This window comes from Drosophila takahashii, chromosome 3L, assembly GCF_030179915.1.
Source record: "Drosophila takahashii strain IR98-3 E-12201 chromosome 3L, DtakHiC1v2, whole genome shotgun sequence".
NCBI classification, from domain to species: Eukaryota; Metazoa; Arthropoda; class Insecta; order Diptera; family Drosophilidae; genus Drosophila; species Drosophila takahashii.
The window spans coordinates 25,326,705-25,352,469 of record NC_091680.1 but is presented as its reverse complement, the minus strand read 5'-3'; the positions used below and the strand labels follow the sequence as shown (position 1 = coordinate 25,352,469).

At 41.2% G+C, this 25,765-nt stretch overlaps 1 protein-coding gene across 7 annotated transcripts in view; it reads right to left on the bottom strand.

The window, feature by feature from the left end:
• Rbp6 (RNA-binding protein 6) overlaps positions 1-25,765 on the bottom strand; it is a 194,505-nt gene that overhangs the window by 97,694 nt on the left and 71,046 nt on the right. For all 7 annotated transcript variants that reach the window (XR_011418872.1, XM_044393782.2, XM_070216000.1 and 4 more), the window contains exons 5-6: positions 17,988-18,072; positions 15,946-15,987 (exon numbers count right to left, since the gene is read on the bottom strand). Coding sequence is in view for 6 of the 7 variants with exons in the window: in XM_044393782.2 (XP_044249717.1) it covers positions 15,946-15,987; positions 17,988-18,072 (127 nt within the window). In the remaining variant the exon portion in view is untranslated. The remainder of the gene's footprint in view (positions 1-15,945; positions 15,988-17,987; positions 18,073-25,765) is intronic.

Sequence of the window (25,765 nt, the reverse complement as noted above, 5' to 3'; positions counted from 1 at the left end):
CAGGGAGAAGGGAAGAGGGAGCAGAAGGGAGGCGGAGACGATGGCGCAAACAAACAACAATAGCGATTTGAGTCGGCAGAATGTCCATGTAACCTCTGCAGAGGGTGTCGCTGATGTCCCGATGATTATGTTGATGAATAAGGATAATGCCGATGTAGCCAGGTGAGCCTTAACTCTTTGTCCAACGAATACACGATGAAGGGTTATGATGACTTCGTTTTAAATATACATTTTTAATCTGCGTGCATGATAAAACCAGTGGACTGCTACAGATTAAAATGTAAAACCTTATTAAATAGGCAATATGATTTCAATTTGCTTAGATATTATTACTCAATTTCAAAAAATAAATAATTTTTTGTAGATTTCATATCATGATTTTAATTTTAAAAATTATTGTTTATTTTAAAATTTTAGTAAACCTATTTACTAAACAAATTTTTTGAATTACTTGGTTTCGGTACCAAGTACTTTAAACTGAAATTATAATAGGATCATAATAAAAGTTATGTCTAAAATAATGTTGTATAAAGTGACAAAGCTAACCGAAGCCGTTATCATGTGTAATAGGTTTAATTATCGCATAAATACCTATCGTTGAAACTATCTTTGTTTAATCAGCATTAAAATCATCTTCAAGTGAACGAACATCAAAGTATTCCTTGCCTCAACCTCATTACAGTCCTCATCACAAGTATCTTCCCAGGCCGTATCTTCATTATGGGCATCTGTACCTGCATCATCAACATCGTCATCATCGTCATCATCGTGGGCACCGACGTCCTCGTCGTTCCCATTCTCCTCCATTGTTGTTCGTCGTGAGTCTCGTGCGTTGGTGAAAGTGTCAACTTGACATTGCCTGGAGTGCACGCGCCACCGCTCTCTCTCACACACAGGCACGTATCTGCGAGGACTCTCCAGCACACATACAGTTACAGCTACATCCTTACAATCCGCTTGCGTCAAATATTTTGTTGGCCCCGGGGCAATTGTTGTTGCTCCTCGCTGACATGCGAATAATGCTCGCAGCTGGGAATTTTGCTCTCGCCGAAAAAAGGACTTGCTTCCGCTCTCGCTTTTCCGCTATTTTCCGCTCTCGCCGTTCTCCCGCTCTCGGCGCAAACGCGATGAAGCCATTTCCCCTGGCTCCAAAGGAAAAGCGGCAGCGCAGTCGGCGGCGACAGAGGCTGCTGCCATGGCAGCTTTATCAGTGCCATGAAATGTTGTTCCCGGAAAATAACCCAAAGGAAATGCTGCACACACACCCGCGCAGGGGCTCATGTGTGTGTGTCTGTGTGTGTGCAACCAGCAGCAGCAATAACTGTGTACATGTAAATCCTGGTTTGTTTCATTTGCCGATTTGGAGCACCGTCCTCCGCAGCACCCCGCTCATCCGATCTCCCCGCGCCGAAAAGCCCGCCGGCACTAACTTTGTACGCTTGATGATGATAATAATGTTGCCCCTTGCCAGCTGCACTGAGAATAATAATTACCCATATAGGTAATGAATCAATACGAAATGGTTGATTGTAGAAGAATATTTGTTATTTTTATTAGTACTAATCAAATAAGTTCAGTAATAGTTACGTTCAAATAATTTAATAATAAACTTAGTGATGCCATTATAAATTTCAATTAAAATTGTAGCATCATTTAAAAGACATTTTAAAATGTTTAATATTTTATGAAAGCGGTGCTTAAATACCTACGACGAGATATTTATAGACAGTTGAAAGTATTTCTTTCCCTGCATCAAACGAACCGAACCCAAGCCAACCCAACCCAGTCCCAGTCCCTGTAGCAAACCCAAACCAAATCCTAGCCCCAGCCCATGCCAATCCAATCCAATCGCACGGCCACACCAGACATCGTCTATGGAAATTCGCATGCCGATTTTCGAGCGATTGCAATTGATTTGTAATGCATTTCATTGTTGTGTGAGTGCCAGTGTGTGTGTGCAGTGGGGATGGAGGAGCGGTGGTGGAGGGGGAGGAGGTATAAAATTTGTATTGATTATTTCTATTGCCTTTGTTCGCCGCTCGTCGCTTTGTTCGCCATCTAATGATAGCTATGGGGGCATTAAAAATGTCATATACAATAGTTTTTTGTTTGCAACCGAAAGCAACGGAAGGCATATAAAGCAGGACTTAAAGACCAGAAAGTGGACCAAGTGGCAGGTGCATGGCCATGGATAAATTGTAAACTTGGCCGCATAACGCCGCCTAGACACGCAGCAAAAATGGCAAAATTGGAGCAGAGGGGCGGCCATCAGCTGGGGAATTGGCATGTGTACAAGTCAATTATGGGTCAGAATCCACACAGGATTTGAGTTGAGTTTTGGGGGGAATCGTATCGAATCGAATCGAGTCGAGCTGAGCTGAGCTGAGTGGCAAACACTTGAAGATGACGCCAATGCCAATGTCGATGCTTCTCTTGGCTCTTCTTTGGTTTTCCTTGCTTTTCTCAGCTTTAGATTCGGCTTCACGGAGCAGCTAGCATTTTTATGAGTTTTTGGCTGCGCTCCTTTTTATGCTTAAGTTTGAGGACAATTCAGGGGTATATGAGGTGTATAACGACCACACACTTTTTGCTAATTCCGGGAACCAGGAGTAATAAGAGCAACAAAGTCGGTAATCTTGACTCCTTAAATCTTATCCAAGTCCCTTATGCGCTCAGAAGCAGAAAGAATATGCATACTCCTTTAAAGAGCAATTTTAAAGTTAGCCAAAAATAATTGTTCATAAAAAAATGTCAACAAAATATTAATTTTTTGCATGTCAAAAATATCATATGTAAATTGTAACTAAACTTTTACATTTTTGTATTTCCACATTCAACATTCTGAAGTTCTAGCAACATATTTTGGTAACACAACTTTTTCACCCACTTCTGGTGCCATGAATTGATTTTGACTTATTTATGGTTATTGATATTGACAGGAATTGTGCTACCGGGTATCATGCAGTCGTGGAAATAAAAAAAAATATTATACAATTCCTAATTTCGTATTTTTTGCTTGATGTAGCTGCAAGATGTGTGCGAGATGAAAGAAGGCTGGTAAGAAATGGCGAGCTCCGGATAAAGTGGTCGGGGTAAGCTGAGGCAGCAGCCATTGGCCATTGCAAATGAAACATGTTTGGCTTTATCGCATTTATTGACGACTCCGCTGGGACGTTTTGCTTGCCTTTTTCCTTAGCCACCGAAGCCAGATCAAACAATACCACATGGGAGCCTCTGGGGGGAGGCGAGCTTCTGGGAGGGGATTGCGCCTCAAATTGCGCTATCGAGCAGCTCCAAACAGACTTATAAAAACATTATTTTATGTGCATGTGTGTGAGGCAGAGTTAAGCGGCGATGGACGAAGTAAAATCACTTAGAAAAGCAGTCATAGATAAACAGCGGGAAATGATGAATGTGAAGGGAATCAATATGTTAACGTTGAATTTCCAATCGCTATTGATCTAAAAGTTCTTATCTAATGAAGTTAAAAAATGCAGTCGAACTTTTACAAATATCTAAACAAATGGAAGGGAAAAATAATAACTTTCATAACTTTTTTCCGTAGCTTTAATTGAATTCTTATTTGAAATAAGAGGGATGAATAAAAACGATTTATTGGATATGAATAAATAATTTGTGTTTATCTGGAAAAGCAAAACAAATTTTTTTCTGTAAGGGTTGCGCTTTAAAATTAAATAAATTTTACTAAACTTTGAAAGTCAGCATCAGGTGGCCTTAAAAAATCGAAACAAACAAATACACATTTTTCCTCAATATCCCAGTTTTGTTTTGGACGGTTATTGCTCTAGTTCTCGTATCTCGACTGCATTCCTTAACAGAATATGAATAAGTTATGACCAAACTACTGGGAAATCCTCCCTGGACATCCGGTCACATTTAAGCATTCTACTTGTTAAGAGCTTACGCCGCGCACTTGGCTTTAAACCACGCCAACAAACGCCACTTCATTCGGCTGATATTTGTGGCCAGCACACACTCGCACACACGGCAAAAATAGCAAAATCACACACATCCTTTTACCATCAATTCTCTAAGCAACAAACAAACACACGCACAAAAATATATGGGGGAAAGGAGCAGGAGATGCCGCAACACGCAAAGCTCTTTTCACTACAAAACGGAAGTACATAGAACCAGGAACAGCCGAAACGGAGGAAAAGCGGGGGAAAACCGGGGGGAAAAGCAGGCCAACACACACACACTCACTGGCATTGCCACAAGCTTAGAGAAAAATACTGTGGCAAAAACTACACACCATCGCAGAGGGAACTGGAAACAGGAGAGCACGAGATATTCATTCTATCGTAAAATAGGTGAGCCCTGCGAGTGTGTGCGAGCTGGCGAGTGTGGAAAAAACAAGCGCCAACGCTCTGGTCAACGGATAACAAAACATAAATAATAACGACAGCCGAGTCAGCCAAGGATGCTGGGGAGAACGGGAAAATATTCTATATGTCCGGGTATCTGGTGCGAGTCGCCCAAGGGCAGCGGCACCTTCTGGTCCGAAAGCAGATCGGCTCAGATCCACGCAAAGTCATATTCAGCATTTATGTTGGACCTAATTAAATTATTTCTATTTAGATTGGCAATCTTAAAGGCTTTAAGGCTTAAGATGTGAGAGACTTCAATTCAACGAAGAAAATATAGCAAGGAGTTGGGAAAATTTTTTATATAATAAGGAATACAAGAATTCCAAAACTTTAACAAATCAAATTAATATTATAACTGATATGTAAACATAACTATTTTAAATTGATCTTCCTAATTTTACAATCTAATGTATTTGCTAAAAATGGATTACAGTTAGGTAATTATTATACAATTTTGACATATTAGTGTGCATTAAAAGTAATGAATGTAAAAGAAAAAGTTTATTTTATTTTAATTTAAACCATAAACTGGGGCTCCTACTAAAACTGTCAAAATAAACTGTCAGCATAATTTTGAACCTTTTTAAATAAGTTTTGTTTATGCTCTTTAAAAAATCATAATAAGTAGGCGAAATAAGTTTGAAATTTAAACCGCCTGTAAATGGGTTAAAGATCGCTTTCATTCATCAGCAAAATTTTCCCCGTTCCGGTGTCCGTTCAATTGAAATGGAAAACGCTCTTGGCTCGGTCCGGCTTGGCTTCCTGGAATATCCTTAATCGCCATGTCCTATCGGTTTCCTGTGAGCCAGAACAAAAACAACCGAAAACCCGACCGGACAAGGGCCGAAAAATGGGAGGCCGGGATAAGGATAAATCCCCCCAATGGTTGGAGAATAATGTGAATGTGAACGCGCATATAACTCATTTATTCATTTACTATATGTGAGAGCAGTAAAAGTTGTGGGCAAGGCAAACAGAGAAGAAAATAAAATTTTGTGAGAATTTATAAATACGAGAATATGAGAGCTTTTAAAGGGAAGGCTGCAGCGGCAGGGCAGCTTCAATATACTGGGAACTGAGAACCCCTCGATAAATATATAAAGGGAATTTGTGTGTGTGTGCTTGCGTGCATTGAGGCTTGCGTTTGATTTAATAGTTTATTAAGATACGAGCACCAAGTGCAGATTACGGCAGGCGAATTTGCTTTGCGGTTTGTTCGCCACCCCCCAGAAATCCCCATACCCCATCCCCCAGCCACCCTAAACCACCCCCGCGCACTATTACCCCGCCAGAAACCCTTCAAGACACTTAAATGCGACGACCACTGGATTTTGGCTGTGGTTTATGGGCTTGAGCTGGGGCATAAATAGATTTCGGGTTTCTCGCTTCCAAGCGCAGTAGCGGGGAATTCTGAATTTCGGCCCTAGCAGTGGCGTACGGGACTAGTTTATCCATGAAACTGTTGAATTCAATAGATTTCGCGCGAATAAAATCCGTTTGAGCGTGCCTCCTCAATCAATTCATTTATCCACCCGTTTAGTATTTACACCGGTTTTCATTTGGCATTTACGCAGTATTTATTTTCATATTTATCTCATTGCTTTCCGCTGTTACTGCTTTATTTTCATTGCCAATTTGTTGCGCCCACCGACACGGGCTCATTTAAAAGGCTCATAAATTAATATTTTCACGCTTTAAATGCCACAACAGGCGTACAGTATACGGGAATACATATTATACACATTATGGGTTTGTATGTGCCTGCTCGCTAGACGATTAAAATGGCTGTTAATGACAAGTGAACGTTATAAATTACAGCAATGAAGAAATTTTTTTCCACCCACCCACGATGACGATGATGCTGCTGATGCTGATGATGATGATGGCGGGGATGAGGATGCGGATGGTTGATGGGTTGTATCTGCCGGAGACACTGAAGTCTGCCTAATTATTTAAGATCAAGCGGCAGGGAAATGCCAATGCCAGTGCCGAACAATGAAAATTAAGGCCAAAGCCATAGACAAAGTCGCAGCTCGAACTCCGATCTAATGATGTTGTCTTGGCCTGTTCTACGCCTCGATGTTATTAATGATGCCCTATATGACACAATCCCACACAAGTTATTGCAAACACATACATACATAGGCACACCTTCTGCCGCCCTCGGCTAAGTTGGAGTTTTGGGTATCATTGCCTTTAAATTACGTATACGCCATATTTTCTACCAGTTCTCTCTAGTTCGCTGCACATAGGAAAACATAGGTATCATTTTGTATTAATGTGAAATTATAACATATTTTCGGTTTTGTTTTAAAAAATATTTTTTTATTGCTTTTAAATAGTTAAGTCGGTTTTCTTTTATGGCTGTGGGTGAAATATTTTATATTTTATTATTAACAAGCGTTTAAAGAATATGAAAATTACTTTTTTAGAATATTATTGCTTAAAAGTTTAGTTCAGAATTTTGGGCACTGGATAAAATCCCATTTCAGAGAACATTCCTTTGAATAAGTAGTCATGTTTTCCGGTGTAGTTATTCGCTCTTTCCATCTCTCGTCTTGTTTAGGCAAATGTCGGATGTGGTGGATGGTCGAGGGGGTGGTCCTTTTAGGATGGAGTGGGTGGAAGGTGGGCGGGGTGCAGTGAGCGATTGAACCAGCAAACAACAACAACGAAAGCGGCAATAAGGATGATGACGAGGACGCCAGCACACGGCAAAATCAATGTGTGTGATTTGCCAATTATGTGGGTTATACTGCCAGCGTTTTGGGTGTGTGTGTCAGGGGTATAAGGGTGTATGTGTGTGTGGGTGTGCATTAGAGGGGTGTGCGTGAGTGTGTGCGCCTCGTCATTACCGCTGTTTCCATTTCCGGCAGACAGGCGAGGCTTCGATGTCAATTTCATAAGCAATTTACGCAGACAGCAAAGGGAGAGGCGGAGCGCCGGGACATCGAGGTGAATCCCATTCGATTTGCCAACTGTTGAGGCTCAAATATATTTTTCGTGGTGGGAAATTGAGTGGCCCCCTAATTAACCAATTTTCCAGGGCCCCATGTAAAAGGGAAAACTTCACACGTTCCATGGCCGACGACGACCCCACTGCTTTGTCCTAATTATTGTCCTGCCATAAACAACACAAAGGGCCAAAGGAAAGACAAAAGTAATGGCCACCATAATTCACAGTTACTTATTGTTTATCTGTTCGTTTGCCCCGGCTCAATGTGGGCCATAATTTAACTGGCCCAAGCGAATCTCTCGCCTCCTTTTTCTCGGTTCGATTTAACGGTAGCCATCCCCCCTCATCACCCCACCAGAAATGTTCCAATGATTTCCGACCGTCCCCTCTAGCCATGCAACTCCCAGGACTCTCTGTGATTTAAATGATGCGAATTAATTTGGAGAATTTTCAACTCCCCCACATTGGCAACCTGTGCAACAATGGAAAGGATAAAGCGGCGGAGGCAGAGAAAGCGGAGAAAACAATTGCCAGGCTGGGAGAAAAACAAGGCCAAGGAAAATCTCAGTGCACATAACCGAAAGCCAAAATCGTGGCCATAACTATGTGCGGCTACCAGAGGAGGAAATGGCAAACAGACAAAAAATAAAAACACAGCAAAAAGTGTATGCGGGAAACAAAAGGAAGCGCACGAAACAAAACAATGCAACTCGGGGCCTTTCGATGTGTGAAGAGGGGGTCTTTCGTAGAGCCACAGCAGATTGCATAAAAAATAGTTGAAGAGCCGGACAGCAGCAGCAGCGCAGCATCAGCAGCAACAAAAACAAAAACAGCAGAGGCAACAAGAGCCCACCACATTGGTGGGAAACATCTCTTTTGGGTGGTGTTGCAAGTGGGTGAACGGGGCTGGGGAAGGCGAAAGTTTAAACAACTATTTATTATAAAATACAGAAACTACAAAATACTCAAACGAAATAAGCAAGAAGAGCTCAGGGAGGAATGGATTATTTGGTGACCTGTTGGAATTCAGCAAAAAAGCGTAAATTTACATATTAGAATTTGGAAACATAATACGTATAAAAAGAATCTAATTAGATTTTAAATAATATATTTTTTGAAATCACAATAAAGTGACTAATCCAAAACACCTTTAACTTATAATATAAAATTAAACAAAATTGCTTGAAAGTATGTATGAATAACTAATAACTAAGACCCTCTAAAATGTGTCTAAATTTTAGATACCAAATAACTTAGATTGTTTATTTGCATTTATCTCATAAAAACAATGTATACCCTCCATCAAAGTTTGAATTACTCTGTAGCCTTTCACCTGATTTCAGCCCTTTTTTACAGGGTATAAAAACTATTAAACTCACACAAAGAGAGATAAATTCAGGCAGACAACAGCTGAGCATGAAGGTGGCATCAGCTTTTTTGAGACAGCAGGAGGTCCGACCAAAAAGACCGAGCTCAACCAAACCAAAACGAGCGAAACGAGACCAAACCAGACCAAGAGCCACCGATCCGATCCGACCAGGACAGAACGGCACGGAACGGACCAGACCAGACCATCCAATCCATCCAGCACAGATGAGAGAGCATGGAAAAGCGGGAAAAGCGATGCACTGAAGTCCCAACTGCCGAGCCAAAGGAGCAACTTTTACGTGAAAATGTTCAAAATTTAATCAAATTAAAGTGAATGCGCCGCAGGCGAACATATTTCGCACGCCGAACGAAAGAGACGGGAAGACGGCGAGTGAAAGAGAGAGAGAGGCTGGCAGGATGTGCGACGAGGATAACAGGCTGGCAACTCGGCGCAAGTTTAATATGTAAATTGTTTTCACTCGGCTTTCGTTGCTTTCGACATTAAGTGGTTATCATAGCCATTTATGAGGCTGTTAAAAAGTATCTCATTAAACATAAATGTCCGCCCGCTCAACTAGAACCGCATAGATAGACAAAGTATTGGGACGCTTCCCAAAACGCCCCTCGAAAATCCCAATCCAAATTCAAATCCAGAATCCCGAATTTCGATGGTCGCAGCTGTTTCGGCGGTTTTCGCATTCGAAAAAGGGGTTGGAAAGCCCCACTAAATTTCCTTCATACACACGTGTATACCGTGTACATAGATATTCTATCCGAATTCCGTTTACCTGTCAAACTTTTGCCATTTGTGGCCAACATATTTTGAAGTTGGCCCGCACACACAGCATTCTTGTTAGCCACCACCCCAATCCACTCCAGTCCCCCAAAATTTGCCATCCCCTTCGCCCCCTCGCCGCAAAAGTTCCACAACCCCTGAGCAATTTCCCAGAGACAGAGCCACGTTTATGCCTAAACTTTGTCAATTATTTGCGGATTTAACATTTGTAGCTGGTGCGGATTTTGATTTTTGATTCGAGTTTAAAAGGCAGCATCAAAACAACAGCAAAAACAACAAGAAACCCAATAACCGTCGGGAAGTTCATAAGCTCTGCCGAAAATTACCATGACACACTTTAAGAAAACTTAGCGCAGGAGAATGCATACATTCAAATGGAAAATTGAAGATACTCATAGATTTCTGTTTAAAAAGGATGTTGTTTTCTAATCCCATTTAAAGATATTATTTAGGGAATTATAGACTGCGATTTTTAAATGGTATTGGTAAAATAACAGACCAATAATATATTTCATGTTAAAACTATAAAAAACGTATCATACCACACAAGTTTTAATTGGTAGGCAAAAATAAAATTGCACACAACATGAATAGCCCAGATATAAATAAAATATATATATTTTAAAATATTATTATTTGTATTTGTACAAGTTAATTCGATATAGAACTAGAAAAAGTGCATAAAATAAAAACCTGGCAATGAAAATGAGATTGCTGTTTAAATTGTGCTGTGAATAAGAAACTTGTTTCTTTTTTAATGTAATACAGGCATTTCAATTTCCTGTACAGCCCACCTGACTTTTACCGGCGTCATTAGCGCCATTTTTTCAATCAATAATTTTTTGCTGATACTCATGCCTGTGTTTATTTACTCGTATTTATTTTTTAGCGAAACATTTGGAATATGCATATCAAATAACTATCAATGGCGTCCAAGGCCTGCCACTTGCAAATGCTGAAGTCTCGCAACAAATTATCAGCACAGACGTCAGCGGCACCTGTCGAGTCCTGTGCCACGCCCCCTCTGAAATGTCTCCCCCCGCCCTTCATATCACCCTCTCGAATCTCCGAAACTCACTCTTATTTGTTCCCCCGCCTGTCCGAAAGTTATAAAAAAGAAAGCAGACAACGAATATTGGCATAGAAAATCAAAAATAAAATACGAAAGAGACGGGGAGTGGCGGGGCAGAAAGAGGTAGATATACTGCTGGAGATGGTGACGGAAAGAGATGGGGAGAGTGAGACAAAGAGCAGATGATATTCTGTTGACGTTGATGGCAACACTTGCAATTTTGCAATTTGATTATTTTGGCAAAGGCTAAATAAATATGTATGCAAAGAGGGCGGCGGCTCTATTTTTTGTGGGTGGAGGTCATCCGGCACCTGGGCAACTGCATCTGTCTCCCTTGCACCCACTTTAGTCGCTCTCGCTCCCACACTCGTTTATTATGCGTAGCTCGGAGAAAGTTTCGCAAAGTAATAACGCCGCAAAAGTTCAACTTCAATTGAAATAAATTAATTTCAACATTCGGACTGACAGCGCCAACTAACTGACAATTACACACACTGCGAGATAGTGTGGGTGCGGCAGGGAGAGCAAGTGAGATGGCGATATGAGTGAGAGGGACAGACTCGCAGCGTGCCGCCCGTCGCATAAAATAGTTGAGTAACTTTGCGATTTTTTTTGTGTGTGTTTTTTTTCGGTTGGCTTTTCGACTGCTCCTGCTGCTATCTTTTGTTGTAAATGTAAAATAATAACGACAAAATTGCACTTTCAACTTTTTGACTTTTTCACATGCCATTGTCTGCAGCAGAAAGTTGAATTAATCGACCCGACCGCCCCCTGAACTTTCCCCATGCCCCACGCTCCTTGCCCCACGAACAAGAACTGCAGTCAGACGCATACTTGCCACATAGTTTGGCTGCCTCGACGACTGTTCCATCTTGATTGATTACATATTTCACAAGTTATTGCACAGGGCGGCAAACGGAACCGGAAGTGTGGGAATGAACCGGGAAGTGAAAAGGAGGGGGGTTGGGGGTTGTGAAAGGGGTGAGAAACACACGTATTTATTAGATTTATGGCCTGGCTTTCATGTCTGTTCTGTTCAGTTCAGTTTGGCTGGCTTATAATGGATTCTGCCAAGTGTATTCACACAACTTTTAATGTATTGGAAATTTCTCTGTCTCCCCATTTCTCCGCTTCTCCACTTCCCCATTTCCCCATTTCTCCACTTCTCCATCTCTTTCTGAAATGCGCCAACATCGCATCCGTCGCACACCCGAAGGTACTAAAAAAGTAAAACTCATGTCGAAAGCGGTAAGCTGTGGCAATTGACTGAAACTGCCGGTTTAAATTAGAAAAGTTTGCACAATGTAAGTGTACAACTCCCCCTCGCTCACACACACACACAAACATCCAAGCTCACACACACGGACACAGATACAGATACCCACACATGAGCGGCACATTCGAGCGTGTTAATTTAATGGAAAAAACGATGCCAGGACACAGCAATGCCCATTGATGGGCTCTCGAATGAAAGAGATGTCTGCACCCGGTCAGGAATTTGTCACAAAACGAGATACCCGAGGATGGGTCCGAAAGTATTATTCGTTTGGAAATCTATGGGCCGAAGAACTGTTTACGTCTAATTTACCTACGAAAATTTGTGGGGCACAAAATGGCAGCTGTCAAAATTAAAGCACAAATTGCCTCAAATGACTTGGTAGAATTGCCACAATCTATGATTCAATGGAAAATTTTTCAATTTCATTTCCAATGAGCAATTTGATGTAGTTCATCGTTCAAAAAAACACTCTACAAGTGAAAAAAAGTCAAAGCAATTTGATAAAAACCATATTGTTTAACCTTAAGTGTGATACATGTTTCCTCAGACGCTTTATTGAATAACTATAGGTATGAATTTCTTTTATGTGAAAGAGATTTTCTGTGGAGACTTTTAGGGTCATTATTTGGTCCATAACTATGCGGTTCAAGTTGATAAAATAACCTAATCTATGCAACGCCAACCCCGAAATCCGATCTGTGCGTATAATCCACTTATACGACCTGTTCGTGTACGCACCTCAGCTCGACATTAAAGGATTTACCCAACTCAACGATTCCGGGATATTTTTTGCCCGCACACGCACTCCAGAGGAATAGGGCAAGAGATTCATATGGGGTCCCTCCACTTTTCTTTTGTTCCGAACAAACAGCCATAAATCCTAGCCAAGTTCAAACTATATCTGCTGCCCCGGACCGTTCTGGAAATTCATTTTTTTATGGCGCACTTATATGGGACAGGACAGCGTAGCCCGAAAATCCATTTCACTTATTCCCATGCACTTTTATGGCCCTAGTCCGCCAGCAATTTTGCACATTAAAAGCGAACTTTTTTACATGACATATGTATGCCACTCCCCCGTTGTCCCCGTCGCCTCCATTGTCCTATTCCTCACACAAGCGCCCCAAAAATATAACTAACACAAATATACATTTCATATTCATGGTGGGGAAGTGCTTAAAAAGCGAAGAAATTAACTCCGGCTAAAGTTGGGGGAAGAGTTTGCGACATGTGTAAAAAAGCCGAAGAGAAAGTGGCGGAAACGGGGCAACATGTGGGGGATGCTGCGAAAGTAGAGGCCTACTTAGCACCCCTCATCCCCTTCTGCAGAGAATGTCCCCTCTTCTCCGGCTGCCACACTATTTTCTGCTTAGTCGGCTCATCTGCATTTTATGGTCCAAAAATATCATCATCATTTTTTCGCATTTCATTATGGCGCAGTATGCGTGTGTGCCACTACACTGAGAAGAAAAAATGTAAGTTAACTCCAATATTACAAAATGTCGTTGACGTTGGAAAAATTGAATATATGATACAGCTGTTTCAGTACTTAGAAAAGCAAACATTAAGCAGCATTATTTTTAAATTATTTTAAAAATTATTTATTTAAAATTTGTTTTTTTTTTAATAGTTGTTAAATTTAAAATAATATCAAAATTTTAACTAAAATGTTTTTACTTTCTGATTTATTTTATACTTATTCAAAAACTTTTATTTCCCTTTAAATGTTTTCATATATTATTATAATTGTACATTACTCAGAAGAGCATCACATTTTTCTTTGAGTGCCCGTTTTTGCGTGTATTTGTGTGTCCCAGCGAAAACTTAGCAGCGTCATTTAGTATGCTTCATTTCATTATGTTTCTTCCCGTTCCCCACCGTTAGCCCCATCCAGACTCAGAAAATCCCCCCAACTGCCTACGTCTACGCTCCTTTTTTAAAACTCTTAACTTTCGCTGCAACCGCAAGCATTTTGGGCCGCATTTTGTGGGCAATCCTTCCTTCTTTAGCCTGGTCCTCGTTTTTTGGTCCTGGCAAACGGTGCGAGAAATTGTCCTCCCTATCATTCTGCCTCCCCCTTTTCCCTTTCCCTTTTTTCGGGGGCTTTCTCCCATTTTTTTTTGTTGCTTTTGATGTCGCCTGCAATTTTTTTTCCCGCTGATATCTTTTTTGTCGTCGTACTGCGTAGGAAAACTCCTTCGGGTGTCCCTGCCATTTGCCTCGCACTAAGCCTCCTGCCGTCTCTTTCTATACCCCATTTGCCGTCCCGCTCTGTCAGTCATTTTTTTCTCGTAATTTTCATAAGCAGCCGTTAGACGCTGGATTTATGTTTTTAAACGCCTTTTAATATGCGAGAGGATATTCGCGCGTAGCTGCAGATCCCCAGCAAAACACAAAGCCACTCGCAAAATGCCGCATAGCCAACGTCCTAGCCACGCCCCTGTTCAGCCTCTTTTCCCCTTAAAACCCTAAGCCACCAGTCCCCCCTCCATGAACATCCTTTTTGGCTCCTTCCTTGTGGCTGTCTACTTCTTGGTAACGCCGCGCAAATCCAGTGAGAATGCGTTTAAAAAAATATTATAATAATAACATTACGTAAATAATTGTTGGCTGCTGCTCGAGGGTGGTGGGTGGTGGGGTGGTAATTTCCAAGGGTGTGGGGCCGTGTTAGGGAGGCACGCGCCTCTGGAATAGCAACGGAAATCAGCTGCGTGTTGATAAGCACGCATATAGCTCCAAGGAGAGTTGCCGGCAACCGAAGGATCAGAAGAAAGGAGGCAGGAAACAGGAGGCGCTGCCTTCGACTTCGTTTCCTTGTCTTATGAGTGTGTGTGGGTGTACTCTGAGCCAGTGTGTGTATGTGTGTGTGGGTGCCATTTGCGTGCGTATTTTTGGTGTGCTTTGCGGTTTGTCGTTCAGCCGATTTAGGAAAAAGTTACCCAGCTAAAAAAGTCGAACATGGATATATACTAGTTCGGTTAGGGGAATACATAAGGAATAAGTTTTTAAAACAAAGCCTAAATGGCGTTCGAATTTAAATGAATATTAAAGTAAGAAAGAAAGTAATAAAGTAATTTTATTGGTACTTCTAAAATTAAGTAAGATTAATTTTTGTCATATAAAATCCCTTGTCGACAAACATTAGGATCTGATTCTTTACTTTTTCTACCATTTTATTTAAAACAATTTTCATAAATATTTATTCTTACTCTCAAAAGTTTTATACAAAAAGTTTAACAAGATATAGTTATAATATTTCATTTATTAAAAAAAAACTCTTAATTCACATTATCTTTTCTTTCCTAACAACCCTTTATGATATTCTAGTTGATCTTTTTCTATACAAAGGGTATACCAGCATGAAGGACGACAGGAAAAAACCGAAAACAGAGGCACATTTGTAACGCGCTGTCTAACCGGTAGAAAATGTGCGTGTGGCAAGTGGAGAAAGAGAGGGGAAATCGGCGAAGGAAAGAAAGGGGTGGATGCGATGGCTGCAGACAGCAGCAGCTCGCAGTGGGTCCCCTTATGCCTTTTGCTTTTTTGCCGAAATTCTGTTGTCATCATCACTTTAAGAGAGCTGGTGTTAAGGTGGCATTCTGGGTGGTGGTTTGCAGGAAGCCAAAGCAACCGACGCCTGTCAGACACAAAGTTATCTTCGCCCCGTCTTGGCAGCGCTGTTGTTGTTGTCATCTTCCGTTTTTAATTTCATCTGCCATTTACTGCTACTTATGACACATCCTTTTGCCAGCCCCACCTCGAACCACACACTCCGAAAGCCACGAAAACGGGCGACATTTTTTGGGTACTGCTCTTTTTTTTCCACATTTATTTTTTGCATTTTTATACCTTTCTTAGGATGTATTTTGTATGTCCAAGATACAAAACACTAGGCCCCAACTTCAAGCAAAAGTTATGTTCAAGAATCAGTCATTTACATATTGTATTTTAATAAGATATTAACTAAATATTGGAAAGGGAAAATCATTTATCAGTAGTATAAAGAGGAATTTTTTGGTTTTCTTTTTTTCGGATTTTATAAACGTATTAATATTATATTTTTCGTTTTTCTCTGGCACTTACCTTGGGATGTGCACGGCGCGGAAAAGCTACTTTTGGATCGACCTGCGGGCGAGAGGAGAAAGACAGAGAAATATAGCGTGAGTCGATGGGAAATCCGAAGGAAATCGTATGCTTAATGACATTTAAATGAAAAGAACATTTCGCACAACTCTTCATATTAATAGCCGCGCATAAATCTTGCATAAGCCTGCACTGCACATTAAATGAAATTGCCCCAAGGGGGAGGGGAGTGTGGGTTTGGGTTCTGGCTGGTTGGATGTTTGGGTGGTGCCACGGGTGGTGTCTGCTAGTGGGTGACTTCAAGCTGAGCACGCACGAATTAACGCGTAACAAATTGCTCGGCCAGCGGGCGTAAGGAGAAAAAACGAGGAGCAGCTTCTACCCAATAAGCAGCGTCATTAAAAATAATTAAAAATCATAAAAATTCAATTTTAAGCATTTTTTGCCTGGTCTATCTTTCAGCTTCTACGAAAGCTTTTCCTGATTTTCCTGCGCTCTGCGTTCTTCGTTCGCCTCTCGCCATTTGGCGTTCGAGCTGCGGCTTTCATATTAGTGCAAGGACACAGCTCGGCTTGACAGCTGAAATAAAAAATCAGGGAGCGAGGGTGGCACTAAATCCTGGCAGCTGAAGTGCTGCTGTTGCATTTATCCGGCTATCTTAAGCCAATGAAGGAGCAGGAGCAGGAGCCGTAAGGAAGCAACGCAATATCCTCTGGCGATAATAATTCGCACATATATACACGGAAAATCTGTCACAGGATAGGCAGGACATGCGGCTAGCATTGGTTGCTGGCTGCTGGCTGCTGTTTTCGCCGGTGTGTTTGTCGTTTGCCGTGTTGATTTCCTGTGTGCAGGACGAAAAACAAGAGAAGCCGCACGGCGGGAAATTGATTTTTAGATTAAAATTAAAACTAATCAGCGCTGAGTGCCGAAACGCTTTTTGGAGGATGTCGATGCTTTTGCCTTTTTGAAATACATCAGGCCGAAAAACCGTAACGAAATGAAATGAATTCGTTTCGTTTCGTTTTGCGTCGCTGTGCAGCCAAACGGAAACACGAAAATCCCTGACCATCCGAAAGTCAGGAAGACGTGTATATAGTGGATATATATATAGATATAAACATTACACGTACTCGCATGTAAATGCAGTTGCGGAACAAACAAAAACGGCGGCTCGAAAAAAATTCCACATAAATGCTGGCTGCGCATTTTATTTACAGTTGGCAAGCATAAAAGGATGATCGGATGGTCATCGGACCGAAGGACGGACCCAAACAGTCCGGCTTCACTCAATTAGGCTAATGCCAATGCGGCGTATGCGTAATGCGTGGGGAATAGCATTAGCGGGTGTCCACTGTACGCGGCGCCAGCTAATCAAATGCGATTTCCACCTATACAAAATGCGGAAGGAAGGCGCTTTCGGAAATGTATTTACGCAGAGGAATGAACAGCGTTTGCCGTAGCTGATTAATTAAATGGATAAAATAGAGATACGACATCTTGGCGGGGAATTGACTAATAACTTGGATTGCGAAGCGCTAATGTATCACATAGACATAACTTTTTGTGGCAAATAATACATAATGCTAAGTTGTACAGCGAAATTAAATTAGTTTTAATATTAAATTTTAATTTTAAAAGAAAATTAGTTTGCTTGAATATATGGTAGGAAATTGAAAACTGTCTTTGTGTTAAAAGTCCTGAAAAGCCAAATTTCAAAAAGAGGGCGACTTAAAAAAAACGTAGCCATTGCAGCTCATTGATGTTCATCGTGCCTGTCATATCAGCTAATTAAAAATTGTTTGGCTTTTTCGGCCCTGTTTTTTTTTGGCAACTTTTGTATGCCTTTTTTCGAGCTGCCTATACTGTTAAGCTTTGACTTTCTAATTGCTGTCAATAGAGGGTAGGGGAAATATTGGCGGTATGATGCTTTTGAGCAAATATTTAGCATAGTTAAAGTGGAGTTTTCTGTTTGGAAAATGGGTGAAAAAGAAAAAAGAAGGGAGCGTGTAAAAAGCGAAGAGTTCGTGTGTAACATTTACCTTTTTGCCATCCAGCTCGTGTGTGCCTTGGGTGAGTACCTTATCTACGCTATTTGGATCGCTGAATGTGACAAAGCCGAAGCCTCTGCAAGTAGATTTGGAAGGAGATGTAAACAGGAGACGGTTAGCGAGAAGTTCAGCAAATATTTACCCAAGCCAGGAGCCAAGTAACTGAACCCGAGCCAGGAGTAGGACTACGACCAGAATCAGAATCAGAAACAGAAAAACAGAAAGAGAAACAGGAGACTCGGCCAAAGTTGAACCTGCCATCGTCAGTTTAGCACGTGCGCCAATTAGGCGCTCAAATTACATCAAAATATTGCCAGGAAAGGAGGGAGGGCCAAATGAGCAGTCTAAGTCCCCCAGTACCTCTCAGTAACCTCCTTCTCCACCTCCAAATGCCCCTTTTTCGAACTGTTCGAAGGCAGACGCTTACAAGCCATTACACGCTGACTATCCGTCTCTTTCTACTCACAACGGTGTGCCAGTGTGCCGTTTCTTTCTGTTAACGTTGCCGTCGCCGTTGCCGTTGCCGTTCCCATTCCCGTTTCTTTCGTTCGTGTTGTGATAAACTTATTCTTGTTAAATATTTAATTAAAATGCTTATTATCTCGCACTGCATTTTAATGAGTCTCCCATGCCAGGGCAACGAAACGAAACGAAACGAGACAGGCAAAGACAACAAACCAGCTCAGAGATTTTCGGGCTGTGGCGGCCCGCCGCCCCCTTTAACCCCTCTTACAACACCGCCTGTGTGCACGTTTATGTTTATTTGAGTTTTGCCACTTGGCAGCAGCGCTTAACGATGCTTCGCCTCCTTGCTGCGAAACTCACAACTTCTTTCAGCCCAGCCCGGCCCAGACACATGCTCGTATTTGTCTTGCTCTTTTAAGCCCACCACCGGCAGTCCCCCACCGCCCATAGTAAACCACCCATTCTGCACCACCACCCACCATCCACTCAATCCGAGCCCAACGAGAACCGCAAGCACAGACAGTAATTAACGACGATTCTATTGCAATTGTGGCAATTGTTACGGTCCTGATTCCACTCCGTGTGGCCCAGAAACCAGGAGCACCAGCCGAGCCCAGTTAACATATTCAGGTCCAAATGGTCAACTAGCGATGGCCGGCAGCTAAACAATCCATGGATACCTTCGGTTTCAGGCGTGTCATGGTCAAGATGAAAGTGTTTAGTGCAATAGTGATGATTAGTCAAAGAAATTGACTTATGAGGAGAAAGTTTTAACACAAACCAGATTTTAAATCGTATAACATCCAAGGGATATAATGTAAGCAAAATTAATATCGGGCAAAAAATAAAAATTAAAAAAAAAATTGAAAATTTGTTATTTTTCAATATGATTTGATTTCCCTTGAAACATAGATTTTATCAAATCGTTATTGTGAAAATATCGAAAGTATCGCTCATTTCCAAGCTCTTTAAAAAACAAAATATTAAAATTATAGACAAATTAAATGGCTTTTAAGTTTAGTTAATAAACATGTTGTGTTATTATTAAAATATTAAAAAACCAAGTTTATTGATGTTAAAAATTCCTTAATATACGTAAGGGAGAAAGGTAGCTTTTAATCCGCCAGTCTTTTGTATAATAAGTGGCATTTTAATGGCCTAGTGCCAGTCTGATTTGTCAGAACAGTTATACTTTCTATTCTACCCTGACCTTGCGATAAATCATGGAAAATAAATATACGGCATTTAGAATAATTTACTAGCTAAAAGCTATACTCTGTCATTAATGGCGGAATAAGTGGAGAGCAATTCATTTGCACAGCTGCATATATAATAAGCAGCGTTACTAGTCTAGCTGCAGAAATATCTCAGATGCTAGGTGGCCTTTTAAATTACAATTTTATCATCAGAATAACAAGGCATTGGCCAAAATGCCATTTCCAAATTAAAACCACAAATTAAATCTCATAGTCGCTTCAAATGTTATCCTTTCAGATCCTAAAATATCAAGCTAGTTAGCTCGACGCCAATAATGCATGCGACTCATAGAAATTGACGGTAAATTTCATTTTCCCACATCCCCAACCCCTTTTGCTTTGCCGGTGAACCCATCTCAACCCTTTTCTGCTCCACTTTTGACATACAGTTTTATTGTTTGCGTTTTTCCATACAATTTACTTGTCAGTTAAATCATTTATAATTGAAAGTTAAACAGATAATGCGGACATGTAATTGTTTCATTGAAATTTTATTGCTTACTGAAGGGCAATTATTTATAAGCAAGGATTAAATTTGAGGTTGTGCTAAATTTAATACGGAAAATCAAAGTTTCGTCCTTTGGGGATTACCCCACAATTCATGAGCACATGAATTGTTTGCTGCTCTCCGTTTGACATTCTTTTGGCTATATTGTATCGGTGTTTTGCCATATAAATTGCTATTCAACAACGATGGCAACAAACAATTGCTTGTTGCAAATTTATAAAAACAATTTGCATATGGGAAAGGATTGCCCAGACCAGGCCGAGCCAGGCCTGTGTGTCTTTGATTTTGCTCGCTCCAGCCCATCTACGTGCTATGGATAAGTCATTATTTGTTGTTGTCCTGGTATTGGCTTTCTGGATTCTCCAACAGCTGGCACGGTCTGGTACATATTAAATAAACATTTTATCGTATTTATAGACGAACAATTTGTGCAATGTGCAATTTGCGAAAAAGAGGCCTGCACCTATTAATATTGATTTAAATGGGCGATTTGGGGGTGGTTGAGAGCTCAGAGTGGAGAGTGCGGAGTGGCTCAGTAGGCGTAACTTCAATCCAATGTTCAAGTGGGTCACACAAAATTGCCGAGCGAAATGGGAGGGCGAGTGCCACAAAGTTGAGGACAGAGATTGTTGCAATTTCTGGGGTGGCGATAAAGGCGGCGGCGCTGGCAGGGGAGCTCAAAGTGAAAAGCCACAAATTTAAAAGGCAAAACTCAAAAATAATGTGTCTCCTGTGTGCAATTTACTCACAAATTCAGATTCAATTTATGCAACTCGAGGCAGACCGGCATCCGCACGAGAGACAGAGCCAGAGATAGCCGCAGAGCGGGACGGAGAGACCGAGGGGTGACGGAGGGGGGAGGAGCGCTCAGGATAACAACAGAATGTGTGCAGGCAACAACAATGGAAAAAACGCACACACAAATGCACAGAGAAAAACAGAGACAAAAGCGAGAGTTTAGTTTGATTTAAGCAAAAATGTTACAATAGGTATAAATCCGAAAACTAGTTTTTATACCTGCTTCTCGTAGAGTGAAAGAAAGCTTCTCCGACCGTATCCTTACAGATTTTGTAAAATTATAAAATGCCATTTGGTTGTGTTTATTAATAACAATCGAAGTGTAGAATAAAATTTTAAAATAGAAAGATTCATTAAAAAGATATAAGTAAAAATTGGAATACATGCAGTGCAAGTATATCTTTATCATAACGGGTATCTGATAGTCGAAGTAATTGACTTCAGCGTTCTCTCTTGTTTATAGTAAATCATATAGTTCAGTTTATTTAAATTTAAGAGCTTTTTAAGGTATGCATTAATATCACATATGGATGTAAGTTATAAAACTTTAATACTTGCTTAAAATGAATTTTAACCTTATAAATTAAATAAAAAAAGAGCACAAAATACCTACCTAAATCGTAGAAATCTTTATAATTGTTGTACAATGTACACATTAATTTCTAAGTATTTTTACAAAGCAAATTTATAACTTTCAGTAGATTGTTGAATTTTGATATGTGATTTGGCACTTTTAAAAAGTATTTCTTCGCTGTGTTCAAACTTAGACAAAGAAGGAGAAACTAGGCAACAACAAGGGCAACAAGAGCAGAGACATGCAGCCTCCGACAAGAAAGGGGGTTTTATGTGGCGGGCTGGCAGAGTGGGTTAAGGGAAGGGGTGGCTGTATTCTACCCCCTTGCTCCCCCGCACACCTCCCCCTCCTAGAGAACATGCAACTTGGGTTGCTTGTTGAATTTTATAAAGCCGTTTCAGAATGCTAATGAGCGCACGCACACAAGCTGCCAGCAGCCAAGGATGATGCTGTGTGTCGTGCCCCCGCAAAAAAAGCAGGGGTGGGTGGAAAGGTGCGACAGGTGAGCCCAAGGAAAAGGGGGCGTGGCAATCATGTAACACATACAAACACCGCAGACACGTACCAAAACAGGGCCAAAAGGAGCGGGGCATCGGAGAGCAAAATAAAAGTGTTATTTGAATTGGCATGGCAGAGCTTGAGAAAGTTTCCCGAAGATCCTTGTTGCTGCTGCTGCTCTTGAGCTTACGCACAATTTAGCAAAACAACTTGCATGTATTTAGCCCGTAGATACTCATACTCATACTCATGAGCCTGTGCAAGAATGTAGTTTTGCCCCCAAGGGGCAGCCGGAAAATAAAGGAGCCATCCTGGCCAGCAGAGAGTGTCTGCAGTTAAGTTGGCGGTTGGCTTGTGGCTGGCGTCTTGGATTACCGTAAATAATCTAACTAAATGAGTTACCAAAACGGTCAAAGTTCACATCAAGGTGTTTGCCTCGTGTATGTGTCTGTGTGACTGTGTGCTCCCATTACAAGGAGCAGATAACAGTATTAGAAGTCCCAGCATATGTCCAGTGATCAGGTGCACGATGATGATGAGGCCATTCCGCCCCCAGGCAATTGCCAAAACTGTAACCGAAAGCTCATTTAAAGGCAAACGACGGGGAAGGGGTTGGGGGCAGAGTAAATAGAATCCAGGATATCCAGGGCAAAGATTATTTGAAATTGAGTAAGGTTTAACTGCACCAAGTGGAACAAGAGGATTAGGTTGGTTTCTCACATCGCAAGGAAGAACCTATTTAAATATCAGTTAGAAATATTGTAAGTTTACAATCCATTTACAATAAAATCAGAGATAGAGGTTTAATCCTTAGAGCTAAATGAATTCTAAAATGGAATTGAAGTTTTTTGAATTTATTTAATTTGACTCATTTTTGTAAATTTTCATTTTATCCTTTTAGGAATAAGCTTTTCAAAAATGATACGAAAGTTTGAAGTAAAAATAATTTTAACTCTAGATGTTCTATACTTTGATTATAAAAACTATATTTTAAAAATCTGTATTTGTATCTTTTGTCTGCCTAAATATTTTTATTCGTTTTCAAGAGACAATGAATTTGAATGATTCTATGCCGAGTGCACTACTTAATATGCACATCAAATGAAAACCTTTAGTTGGCCACCTGAAGGAAGTGGAAATGGAAATCCTTACACAGCCGGCCCTAAAGCCCGAACCATTTTCTTATATCTCTTAATTGCCTCAACCTCAACTGACCTCAGTGCCAGACAGAATGACAAACTACTGTGAATTGCTCTTGAAGTCAGCGGAAGTAAGAAAACAATTGTCTCTGTGTCTCCGGCATCCCTGTTAACCCCTCCCATGACCCCTGTTGGCCCCGCCCCCCTTGCAGTTCAGTTTCCCCTCAGTATTGTTAATATACAAGTTGCAGTCAAGGCTGGAAATGGAGGCGAACATTATATTGTCTATGCGCGGCTAAAAAGCAAAGAAGCCGCAAGCCATGCCCTCAACCTTAGAACTGCAAAGGGGAAAGGGGGGTGGAAATTCACCAAAGGGGATGGGGGTGGTTCAACGAAAGTAGCTGACGGCTAACAAAACTTTCAATCCGAGGAGGTAGGCAACGCATATTCAAATGACTTTTTCGTGTAAAAATTTCGAAACAACAAAACAAAAGCGCCCCGAACGAACAATTGCGAAAAGGAATGCAACTTAAGACGACAGTGGAGTGCCCGGCGGGGTGGGGGCGACGAGGGGGCGTGGCAAGGAGGCGTGGCTGGATGAAGAGGCCGACGATTCAGGGACTGAGGCTGGAGCTGCAAGAGAGCCGGCTCTTCTAAGTCCCAGCTACAGGGAAACGTCAAATCCCGAGCGCACTAACAAGCACTTGCAGGCGGCCCAAGACGCCGACTTTGTGCGGCTCGCTTTGGCCAAATGTTTTGCCGGCTGAATACCCTTGAGTTAGAAATTTATAAAGACAAAAACCTAAAATAAGAGCAAAAATTAAAAAAAGAAATGTTAAGCTTTGCTTTTAATGCGACGAGTGATTTAGCTTAATAAGTTCGAGACATGATTGCTTAAAATATTTGATTGCTTAAAATATTTGATTCCTTAAAATTTTTAAAAATTAAAAAAAAAAAGTAAAAAAAAATCAACACATTATAAATGTAGGGTTGTATAGTTATTTTAGATTGTTATGAAATTTGTTGGAACTAAATTATTTCTTATAAGATATACGTTAAATTATTTGATTTGCTTCAAAAAATCTTCTGTATTCCTTTTTATTTTAATTAGCCAAATGAAATCGAGTTTTCCAAAAGGTTTTCCAGTAAATTGGACATAGAAGTTCAATTGTTCAATACAAAAATCAGTTTAAATTACCTCCCTTCTTAGAAGTGCATGGAATCTTCCATTCGATCCGTTTATTTCTTGTGTTCTTCCTTAGCCAACCCCCCTTGGCAGCACCCCCGAACCCCCTTCGCCGTCCCTGGCTGACTGCTGTCGTGTGAAGTGGGGCCGCGTGCATGAAACTTTCACAAGTGGCTTCCTGCCTTGGCTCGCCTCGCACTTTATAAGCCTACACAGGCCGGGCGGAGGGCTCTGCTCTTTCGAGGGGAGCGAAATTGGGATGTCAGAGGAGGCGGGGAATGCAGGGGTTGGGGCTGGGGATAAGGACAAAGTAGAGGCGCCGCCCACGCCCATTTTGCACGTTTTTATGCCTTTGTCTTTGTTTCGTTTCGTTTTGTGTCGTGTCGTTTTCCTGGGCACAAAAATGCATCCTTGAACACGCACACTTAACTGGGCCTGCGTGAGTGGCAACCTCTTGCCACCCACAATCCCCACCCCCTCGGTCTACTTTAGCCCACCACCCCTCTCCTACAGGCGGAAAAAATATTGTCTAAATTGGTCAGGGATACTTCGATTTATTATCGTCAATGGAAATGCATTTCCATTTATATTTATTCATTTGCTTTTGTCTTGACTTTTATTTATAATTTTAGACTATGCATTATTTCAATATTTATTATACAAATTAATGTTTTTACAGAATGAATTAATTATTTGATTTACATGATAAAGTCAAACTTCAAGACATTTTGAAAATAAAACATGTAAATTGGTAATATAAATGGGAAAAGGTAGGTAATACGGTTTTTTTTCCGTCTGCTTGTTTTTTGTCCTGTTTTTCTTTCTAGCTCGCTGAGGCTACTCAAGCCTGGCATGGAGACATTTAAGACGACCATGTCGCCACCCCGTCAACGATGTCGAGTCCACCTCGAGTTGTGTGTGTGCGTGCCCTTGCGTTGATGTACAGCCCCACCCCCTATAACCCTCTATAACCTCGACCCCGCCCACCCCCACACTCTCGTCTCAGAGCCCCTCACTCGCCCCATTTTCGCTATCTATGCGTGGGTCTTGGGTAATTTTATTAATCCAGACACAAGAACAAGGCGGTGGCGGTGGCGCTGGAAGCCCCGAAAAGGGGTTTTTTCCCCAACATTTCGGCTAAATATTTAAATGGCCTGGCCATTATGAAAATTTATCGATTTAGTGACAGTTTAAGGACACACATTATGGCCGGCCATTTGTTATGTTTTTATGGTTTCGTCGTATGCCTGCTGCTAATGTCAATTTTTGAGTGTCGTTGCCACATTAAATTCTGCGGCAGCTGGCTAACAAAAAGTCTCGAGTCGCTGCAGAAAGGTGACTTTAT